This window comes from Ylistrum balloti, unplaced genomic scaffold (assembly GCF_031769215.1).
Source record: "Ylistrum balloti isolate Yb309-2 unplaced genomic scaffold, AGI_CSIRO_Ybal_v1 Utg369622, whole genome shotgun sequence".
Lineage (NCBI taxonomy): Eukaryota > Metazoa > Mollusca > Bivalvia > Pectinida > Pectinidae > Ylistrum > Ylistrum balloti.
In genome coordinates, this window is record NW_026781892.1 from 969,679 (window position 1) to 980,885 (window position 11,207).

Consider the following 11,207-nt stretch of genomic DNA (forward strand, 5'->3'; position numbering starts at 1 on the left):
GTTAGAGGCCCCGCTGTCATCGTTGTGTAACAGGTCTGTTAGAGGGCTCCCTGTCAGTATTGTGTAACAGGTCTGTTAGAGGGCTCCCTGTCAGTGTTGTGTAACAGGTCTGTTAGAGGGCTCCCTGTCAGTGTTGTGTAACAGGTCTGTTAGAGGGCCTCCTGTCAGGGTTGTGTAACAGGTCTGTTAGAGGGCCCCCTGTCAGGGTTGTGTAACAGGAGAAGCCCCCCAGTCAGGGTTGTGTAACAGGTCTGTTAGAAGGCCCCCTGTCAGGGTTGTGTAACAGGTCTGTTAGAGGGCTCCCTGTCAGTGTTGTGTAACAGGTCGGTTAGAGGGCCTCCTGTCAGGGTTGTGTAACAGGTCTGTTAGGGGGCCCCCTGTCAGGGTTGTGTAACAGGTCTGTTAGATGGCCCCCCTGTCAGGGTTGTGTAACAGGTCTGTTAGAGGGCCCCCTGTCACTGTTGTGTAACAGGTCTGTTAGAGGCCCCGCTGTCATCGTTGTGTAACAGGTCTGTTAGAGGGCTCCCTGTCAGTATTGTGTAACAGGTCTGTTAGAGGGTTCCCTGTAAGTGTTCTCTAACAGGTCGGTTAGAGGGCCTCCTGTCAGGGTTGTGTAACAGGTCTGTTAGAGGGCCCCCTGTCAGTGTTGTGTAACAGGTCTGTTAGAGGGCCCCCTGTCAGTGTTGTGTAACAGGTCTGTTAGAGGCCCCCCTGTCAGTGTTGTGTAACAGGTCTGTTAGATGGCCCCCTGTCAGGGTTGTGTAACAGGTCTGTTAGAAGCCCCCCTGTAAGTGTTGTGTAACAGGTCTGTTAGATGGCCCCCTGTCAGGGTTGTGTAACAGGTCTGTTAGAGGGCCTCCTGTCAGGGTTGTGTAACAGGTCTGTTAGAGGGCTCCCTGTCAGTGTTGTGTAACAGGTCTGTTAGAGGGCCTCCTGTCAGGGTTGTGTAACAGGTCTGTTAGAGGGCCCCCTGTCAGGGTTGTGTAACAGGTCTGTTAGAAGCCCCCCTGTCAGTGTTGTGTAACAGGTCTGTTAGATGGCCCCCTGTCAGGGTTGTGTAACAGGTCTGTTAGAGGGCTCCCTGTAAGTATTGTATAACAGGTCTGTTAGAGGGCTCCCTGTCAGTGTTGTGTAACAGGTCGGTTAGAGGGCCTCCTGTCAGGGTTGTGTAACAGGTCTGTTAGGGGGCCCCCTGTCAGGGTTGTGTAACAGGTCTGTTAGATGGCCCCCCTGTCAGGGTTGTGTAACAGGTCTGTTAGAGGGCCCCCTGTCACTGTTGTGTAACAGGTCTGTTAGAGGCCCCGCTGTCATCGTTGTGTAACAGGTCTGTTAGAGGGCTCCCTGTCAGTATTGTGTAACAGGTCTGTTAGAGGGTTCCCTGTCAGTGTTCTCTAACAGGTCGGTTAGAGGGCCTCCTGTCAGGGTTGTGTAACAGGTCTGTTAGAGGGCCCCCTGTCAGTGTTGTGTAACAGGTCTGTTAGAGGGCCCCCTGTCAGTGTTGTGTAACAGGTCTGTTAGAGGCCCCCCTGTCAGTGTTGTGTAACAGGTCTGTTAGATGGCCCCCTGTCAGGGTGGTGTAACAGGTCTGTTAGAAGCCCCCCTGTCAGTGTTGTGTAACAGGTCTGTTAGATGGCCCCCTGTCAGGGTTGTGTAACAGGTCTGTTAGAGGGCTCCCTGTCAGTATTGTATAACAGGTCTGTTAGAGGGCTCCCTGTCAGTGTTGTGTAACAGGTCGGTTAGAGAGCCTCCTGTCAGGGTTGTGTAACAGGTCTGTTAGAGGGCCCCGTGTCAGGGTTGTGTAACAGGTCTGTTAGATGGCCCCCTGTCAGGGTTGTGTAACAGGTCTGTCAGAGGGCCCCCTGTCAGTATTGTGTAACAGATCTGTTAGAGGGCTCCCTGTCAGGGTTGTGTAACAGGTCTGTTAGAGGGCTCCCTGTCAGGGTTGTGTAACAGGTCTGTTAGAGGGCTCCCTGTCAGTATTGTGTAACAGTTCTGTTAGAGGGCTCCCTGTCAGTGTTCTCTAACAGGTCGGTTAGAGGGCCTCCTGTCAGTGTTGTGTAACAGGTCTGTTAGATGGCCCCCTGTCAGTGTTGTGTAACAGGTCTGTTAGAGGGCCCCCTGTCAGTGTTGTGTAACAGGTCTATTAGAGGGCCCCCTGTCAGTGTTGTGTAACAGGTCTGTTAGAGGGCCCCCTGTCAGTGTTGTGTAACAGGTCTGTTAGATGGCCCCCTGTCAGGGTTGTGTAACAGGTCTGTTAGAGGGCTCCCTGTCAGTATTGTATAACAGGTCTGTTAGAGGGTTCCCTGTCAGTGTTGTGTAACAGGTCGGTTAGAGGGCCTCCTGTCAGGGTTGTGTAACAGGTCTGTTAGAGGGCCCCGTGTCAGGGTTGTGTAACAGGTCTGTTAGATGGCCCCCTGTCAGGGTTGTGTAACAGGTCTGTCAGAGGGCCCCCTGTCAGTATTGTGTAACAGATCTGTTAGAGGGCCCCCTGTCAGGGTTGTGTAACAGGTCTGTTAGAGGGCTCCCTGTCAGGGTTGTGTAACAGGTCTGTTAGAGGACTCCCTGTCAGTATTGTGTAACAGGTCTGTTAGAGGGCTCCTTGTCAGTGTTGTGTAACAGGTTGGTTAGAGGGCCTCCTGTCAGTGTTGTGTAACAGGTCTGTTAGAGGGCCCCCAGTCAGGGTTGTGTAACAGGTCTGTTAGAAGGCCCCCTGTCAGGGTTGTGTAACAGGTCTGTTAGAGGGCTCCCTGTCTGGGTTGTGTAACAGATCTGTTGGAGAGCCCCCTGTCACTGTTGTGTAACAGGTCTGTTAGAGGGCCCCCTGTCACTGTTGTGTAACAGGTCTGTTAGAGGGGCCCCTGTCAGTGTTGTGTAACAGGTCTGTTAGAGGGGCCCCTGTCAGTGTTGTGTAACAGGTCTGTTAGAGGCCCCGCTGTCATCGTTGTGTAACAGGTCTGTTAGAGGCCCCCTTTTAATGTTGTGTATCAGGCCTCTAAGAGGGCCCCCTTTTTGTGTTGTGTATCAGGCCTTTAAGAGGGCCCTCAGTCAGTACCGTTAACATGGTGAATTGATCTTTTCTAGGTGATTGCTGCCGAAGGAGAACAGAAAGCATCACGAGCTCTGAAGGAAGCTGCCGATGTCATCTCCGAGTCGCCTGCTGCTATCCAACTCCGATACCTTCAGACTCTCAACACTATTTCTGCAGAGAAAAACTCCACCATCATTTTCCCACTGCCAATAGACCTGGTGCAGTCCATCTTAGGTCGACAAGGATCAAGTCTTTGATAGAGTGTCACCTGACAACAAGATTTGCACTGGCTGTTGCTATTTAATGTGAGATAGTGACACACCATTGGAATGCAAGTGGTAGAAAATAAAAGTTGGAATTGGAGATAAACAGTGAGGATAGGATGACAGAGTACAGAATATTAACTGTATACTCAAGTACTTACATGTAACCATGATACCATCCACTAATATAACAATGATAATTTGTAACCATGGTAACATATTTTGTAACTTGTGTAACCAGAAATTTGCTGTGAGATATAACAGTAAAGTAGATTTGAATTTCCAAATAATCTCTCACTATTACTAAACTCATCATGTTTCAATTAAATGTCAGCCGAAAATCATCAAAAATATCCGTGATGGTGTAAACTTTATAAAATCTTGACATGAATAAATGTCAGCCAAAAGTTCTTATTTAGTCTCCATGGTGACGTAACCATTTTCAGATGCTTAGAGCTCTTGTGAATATATTGTTTATTTAGGTTTTCAAAAAATGTGAATTTTGATTAAAATTGAAATCTCTCATCGCACATTGTACACAAGTACAGAGAAAACTAACATTACTGTACAGATCAATCGGTCTCTCCCTCTCATCATTGCAAGATCTTTGATGGGTTATCTTTTCACTTTATCTGAAGAAAATCAGATGTCGAGACATATTGAAGAGAAAGCATATTGTAACGATTGTATTTAAGTTACCTGTATCCTACAATGTACCTGATAATCAAACAAGAATTGTAATGTGTTTTAAGTTTTATTATTAAAAGATCAAAAATTATTTTACTGATGGTGTATCTAATCAGAATGAAGCTTTGTCTGATATTGTCATGAGTAAAACATTTACATTGAGTACTAATTAAAGGCCACTTTGAACGGTCACCCTCTGTCTGGTCAGTTTGAACGGTCACCCTCTGTCTGGTCAGTTTGATCAGTCACCCTCTGTCTTGCCAGTTTGAACGGTCACCTTCTGTCTGTCTGGTCAGTTTGAAATGTTACACTTAATCAGATCAGTTTCAACAGTCAGTCAGATCACTTTAATATGAATTTTGTATATTTCACAAATCATGTACATGTTGCTGTAGATTTTTCTACAATCTTATGTTGAAGTCATGTGGTCATTGAATGTTAACTACTGTACCTAACGTGTACTGGAAAATTTCATCTAATCAAGTAATGATAGTAGACTTGACTTCCTAGTGGAAAGTGTCTCAGCATGGCTACTGGTCTTGGGAAGGTCTTGGAGATTAATGGCTACTGGTCTTAGGAAGGCCTTGAAGATTAATGGCTACTGGTCTTAGGAAGGCCTTGGAGATTAATGGCTACTGGTCTTTGGAAGGTCTGGAAGATTAATGGCTACTGGTCTTAGGAAGGTCTTGGAGATTAATGGCTACTGGTCTTAGGAAGGCCTTGGAGATTAATGGCTACTGGTCTTAGGAAGGCCTTGGAGATTAATGGCTACTGGTCTTAGGAAGGCCTTGGAGATTAATGGCTACTGGTCTTAGGAAGGCCTTGGAGATTAATGGCTACTGGTCTTAGGAAGGCCTTGGAGATTAATGGCTACTGGTCTTAGGAAGGCCTTGGAGATTAATGGCTACTGGTCTTAGCAAGGTCTGGGAGATTAATGGCTACTGGTCTTAGGAAGGCCTTGGAGATTAATGGCTACTGGTCTTAGGAAGGTCTTGAAGATTAATGGCTACTGGTCTTAGGAAGGTCTTGGAGATTAATGGCTACTGGTCTTAGGAAGGCCTTGGAGATTAATGGCTACTGGTCTTAGGAAGGCCTTGGAGATTAATGGCTACTGGTCTTAGGAAGGCCTTGAAGATTAATGGCTACTGGTCTTAGCAAGGTCTGGGAGATTAATGGCTACTGGTCTTAGGAAGGCCTTGGAGATTAATGGCTACTGGTCTTAGGAAGGCCTTGGAGATTAATGGCTACTGGTCTTAGCAAGGTCTGGGAGATTAATGGCTACTGGTCTTAGGAAGGCCTTGGAGATTAATGGCTACTGGTCTTAGCAAGGTCTGGGAGATTAATGGCTACTGGTCTTAGGAAGGTCTTGGAGATTAATGGCTACTGGTCTTAGTAAGGCCTTGAAGATTAATGGCTACTGGTCTTTGGAAGGTCTTGAAGATTAATGGCTACTGGTCTTAGGAAGGTCTTGAAGATTAATGGCTGCTGGTCTTTGGAAGGTCTTGAAAATTAATGGCTACTGGTCTTAGGAAGGTCTTGAAGATTAATGGCTACTGGTCGTAGGAAGGTCTTGAAGATTAATGGCTACTGGTCTTAGGAAGGTCTTGAAGATTAATGGCTACTGGTCTTAGGAAGGTCTTGGAGATTAATGGCTACTGGTCTTTGGAAGGTCTTGAAGATTAATGGCTACTGGTCTTTGGAAGGTCTTGAAGATTAATGGCTACTGGTCTTAGGATGGTCAGGACTACTGACCTAACAAATATCAGGGAACCTGACCTTGGTAGCGTAAAGGAGTTTGGCTACTGGCCATGGAATGTTTAGAGAGCTGGGCCTTGGTAGGTCAGGGAGCTGGACTACTGACCTTGGTAGGTTAGGGAGCTGGACTACTGACCTTGGTTGGGTCAGGGACGAGGTGTCATTGGACATTGATAGTGTGTATAACACAAAACTTCTAATTTATTCTTTACCTTCATAGACTAAAAGTCCTTAAATTACTTGAGCATTTGTTGAAAAGTTACCAATAGCATTACAGATTGCCATCAAGTTTCTTCCATTAACAACACCTATTTATGACAAATAATATAATTAATGGTGACACTCAAATCAACATGTCTCTTCCAGATTCCTTTACTTAAAGCAGACAGTATGAAGTTAAAGAACTATAATCATTTATATGATTAAGTATAGAACTCCTTGTTGAGACATCACTAGCTGTTGATAGTTGATATTTTTGCTGTAGTGTAAATCACCATGTCTCTATTTGGACAGTGAACAATTGGACAGTGAAAAGCTGAAGATTAATTAAATCCCAATAAATGAAGGACACTTGTGGAATATGTAATGGTATTTAGGTATGTTGTTTATTGTAGGGAATTTTATTGACTTTACAATTATATCATTGGTGACAGATTTTCTCATTGACAACAAATATAAGTCTATTTGGTAGGTGAAGGGACATAACTCTGTTTTCCGTTTATCACACTGGTTTGGGTCATGTCTTTGATTTTGTAGTAGAATTGTAACTCTGGTTTAGACAACTGTATCTGTCATTTATATCATTATAACTGTCATCCATTCAGCCATTTGGAAACATGTACAGTGCCTTGGACTAGAACTCTGTGGGTTCCCGTCTATCATTCTACATCATGATGTGTGCAGTTTACTTTTTAATTGTTACTGTAAAGGGTAAATAGCAATTACAGACCTGATCTGAAAAATATTGTGTTCAATTATTTAAATGTTTAATCATATATCTACTATAATATATGAACGACATGGCACTAGAAGCTCACTGTATGCCAAATAGCATTGATTCATTTCTAATTACAGAAACCATTTAATTTGTAGGAATTATCTATTTGTAGAAAATGGCCTGGAATGGTTTTATTGTATATTTGATGTACTTTAGATAGATGAACTGAGTACACCTTCGTTGTTAGGTCATGTGAAATCTTCTTCAGTAACATTTCTGTGTTGTGATTGTATTGTTATACTGATAATCAGGATATATCTTACCTACTCGACTATATATACTATATCTTGTAATAAAAATAAGTGTCAGATTATTTCAGATTTATTTTATCGTTAACCCTGCACAGTCATCAGCTTTGGGGCTGTTCAAATCACTCTCCATTCATTCACTAAATGGATCATACTCAGTTTTTATACGCCCGTCGAAAGACAGACGTATTATGGTATGACGCTGTCCGTCCGTCTGTCCAGCGTCCGTCATTAACTTTTATTTTTCCGGAGGTCTCCTCCTACATTTTCAGCCGATCTTTATGAAACTTGGTAGGCTTAATCACCATGATATGAAATTTTGTTTTCCTGGATAGGGTTTTGATTAGACGATTTGAACAAGAGTTATGGCCCTTTGTTTATTTCACTATAGTAATCTTGTCCGGAGATCTCCTCCAACATTTTTCAGCCGATATTTATGAAACTTGGTAGGCTTAATCACCATGATATGAAATTGTGTTTTCCTGAATAGGGTTTTGATTAGATGATTTGAACAAGAGTTATGGCCCTTTGTTTATTTCACTATAGAAATCTTGTCCAGAGATCCCCTCCAACATTTTTCAGGCGAACTTTATGAAACTTGGTAGGCTTAATCACTATGATATGAAATTGTGTTTTACATGAAGTTACTTAATGTAAGTATATTATAAGTTCCATTCGACCTATATCATTGCATTGTTCATTAGGAACTGTAGTGATAAACATAACACAAACACAAATGAACAATCTGATAATAAATAATCTTTATTTATTTTACAACAATTGCAAAGCAAGTTTTTCCAACTTAAATTAATCACTCTTATTGGCTCAGATGGAAGCGCACTAGGGGTCTTAGTGTGGAGGAAACTGGAGTGCCGTGGAAAGCCCACGTGTTCGGGTAGGTGACCCCATACCTTTTCACATCAATTCCGGAATCGAACCCCTGACGGCGAGGTGAAAGGCGAGTGCGTTACCACTGCGCCACCAGACCAATAGCCTGCCATCATAGATTTTGACAATCACACTTTGTTCATCCGTTCCTGAGAAGTACTGAATGGATTTTTCTCACATATGTAGATTGCGGAGATGTGCTCTTATGATTATGTATTGATCAGAAAGACAAAAATGACTTGCAGGCGGGGATCATGTTTTTGTCTTTAGACACGTTGCATGGGTCATTCTCAGATTCACATTTTCTTGGAATGAAGCCCTACGAAGTTTTCAAAAAGGAATGACCTTGACCCATAATCAAGGTCAAAGGGCTTGAATCTGTTGAAATGCTCAAATAACATCTTGCAATTACCTTAAGGTTCAGAATCTTGTTATTTGGTCGGTAGGTTCTTTTAAGTCCAAGAAAGTGTTCAAAAATAAAAAGACCTTAACTCTTATTCAAGGTCATAGATCAAATTTTTTGAAAAGTTTTTAACGACTTGTGATTGGTCAAAGGGCCTTGAAGCATGACGTTTGTCTGGTAGGTTCTTTTGATGAAGCCTACATCATTTAGGAAGAGAAATGACATTGATCTCTATTTGATGTCACAGTGGTCAAATCTGTGAAAAAAATCTAAAACCAAAAAGCTTAGAATCAGGGCCAGGAATGAAGTTTAACAAATTTTGCGTTCAAATGGACGCAATTTCTTAAAATCTTCAAATAACTTTCTACAATTTCTATTTCATTGTTAAGAATTTTCCAGTAACAAGCCTACTTCACCAACTTACGATACCAACATGTCGTCTTTGGTTCCATTATTTATGGCTTGTTCAAAATGTCATGATGTCCGTTAAAGTAAGCCGACAAGCTTACAACACAACTTCGACAGACACAGATTGATGAAGACTGGAAAGTTTAACGTCACCACCGTGATCACACTGGGAAAGTTAGAGGTTTTTAGATTCTTGTTGATATGCTTGGTGGTTTCATCGTAGCAAGATTCTGAAGACGCTTACTCTTTCGGAACACTTGTCTAATAATTCTAAAGATCCCCGTGCTAATATAACCTTTTTCAGATATTTTCTTGTTGTTAATTTTAGATAGGAAACATATTTGACTGCTTGATAGGCTCATATAGAAAGAAAAGTGATTCCGTCACACACATGGCCAGTGACCCGTATGTACACTGAACTTTACATGGCCTAATGGAGGTGATATGTACCTGTAATTCCCATAGCTTCAACACTTCCACTGATAAACTTAAAAAACAATTGTAACTATTATAGCTATTTGTACACTTGGGGTCAAGCGTTCGATTCCCGGCACGGACGTGGAAAAGGAACAGGGTCATCTGTCTGACCACGTGAGGTTTCCTCTCACATGATACCTCGCGTGCTTCCATTTTGATCAACAAGAGTGATTAATATAAGTTTACAGCTTATTTTGCAATAGTTGTAAAATAAATAAATTTGATATTCGGATACATAACCAATATCAAGCGCTAGTGACTCCTATATAATTGCCTTATCGTGGAATTTCCTCAAGTTTTTATTTGTTGTGTCAGTTTAGCATGACCTGTGTATGCAAAACTTAACTCACAGTGACAGCTCTTTACCGTGGGACTCGTGTATTTAAAATCGCATATCATATTTTTTTAATTTCTTGAAATCATATCCAGGACTGGATTAGATCAGATTATCAACATGTTGATAAATAGTTCTTGTCCGCAATCTGCGAATTTACGCCCGTCGACTCGTACCACTGACCAGACGGCGAAGCTTGCCCCGAGAAAACCTCTGCCACTCCTGAATCAATGTAGCCTGTAGTTCTCCAGGTGTGTGCCACGTTTATATATCAAATGTCAGGTGATCGCAGGCCTGCCAATTACAGTTTTGTTTGTATCTGGTTCCATTATTAACGCGAACACTGACGTTTCACTGTCCTCTGAGCCTGCTGGCGGAAGTGGATGTGGCTCGCCTTGTCTGTCTACACAGAAGCCGATCTTCTTTATCTATCTTTCGAGGTATGCTGGACCTGGGACGCTCGTCTACTCAGTGTGGTTCAGACGCTGCATTAACCGAGAAAAAACAGAATAGCTGACATTAAAACGTGAAGCTACCGCCCTGCAAGTCATACAGCTTTGAAGCGTGCCTGAAGCTTGCCATCTTTCAGCATTTGTCAATTTTTGACAAATCATTTTTAAATGTAGTATGAACATGTTTCTGATTTACCAGCGATACAGCGATGGTTGAGTTATTTTATCTCCCCCATCTAGTCTCTGACATTTAATTCGATTCAGTTCCCTGTAGTCGCCGCCTTTGCTCCTTGGTTCTTTTGAGTTGAAAGGTGCTTTGTCACCTGTTACACAATCTATCAAATTCGACAGTATATTTTATCTACTAAAAATAGGGAAAACTTTTTTTCAAACCATACACACTCCAAAGTTTCTTATTGTGCCGATCTCGAAAGGATGAAAAAAAAACATTATTGCTGAAGTTTGACTTTTCTTTTCTGTTTAAGTGTAGGTGAGTCATTACAATATAGGTTAGATTCAGTTTTTGTTGTTGTTGTTGTTGTTGTTGTTGTTGTTGTTGTTGTTGTTGTTGTTGTTGTTGTTCTGTTGTTGTTGTTGTTGTTATAATGGTTTACTGGTGTTGGGTGACTGGCTTTTGTGTAAAGACGTGACCCTGACAGTAAAAGTGAAATCTATTCACGTGTAAGTAATATACATGTATACAGCCGAATGTGAATGCAAATTAAATAAAAACAAGATGGTAAATGTGATGAGAAAGTCATCTGTCTTCAGGCTGTTGACGCCCACGTTCGTCTGGCATAGCCTTACTCTGAAATATTGATCTCGTTAACACAACAAACTCAAAAATGAAAATAAATACAAATTCTCAAAGTTTAAGTGGCTTAGGTGTTTACATCCTTAAGGTGCTATCTAGTAGATTAAGTGTAGTGTGTCGACCTCACCACTCTTGACGACCATGTTCATGCTCCGGTAAATCACATGTGAACGTGCTTGCACGTTTTGTCTCTCGATTCAGACAAGAAGTCAAAAGAATATGTATTCCATGTTGGAGCTGCAATTCTTGTTAACAAAATTTTGTCTATAAAAAACCTGCCTTATTTTGACGAGCTCTTCAATTTTGTACCGAATTAGGATATAGGGTAGACGTTAAGAAAAGTTTTGGCCAAACGAATAATCATCGGTTTGTAACATTAACCGCAATCCATCTAATACGTGGCTACGGTACTTGGACAACATAGCGGTTGAACTAGACAATAAGATTGCCCAT

The 11,207-nt window shown here is 42.1% G+C and overlaps 1 protein-coding gene across 1 annotated transcript in view; it reads left to right on the plus strand.

Annotated features, from left to right (window-relative positions):
* The window catches only part of LOC132550108 (band 7 protein AGAP004871-like), a 29,551-nt gene extending 22,508 nt beyond the window's left edge, over positions 1-7,043 (plus strand). Inside the window, exon 9 of the mRNA XM_060214127.1 lies at positions 3,082-7,043. Within this exon, the coding sequence (XP_060070110.1) occupies positions 3,082-3,285 (204 nt within the window). The 3' untranslated portion in view covers positions 3,286-7,043. The remainder of the gene's footprint in view (positions 1-3,081) is intronic.
* Positions 7,044-11,207: the final 4,164 nt, after the last annotated feature.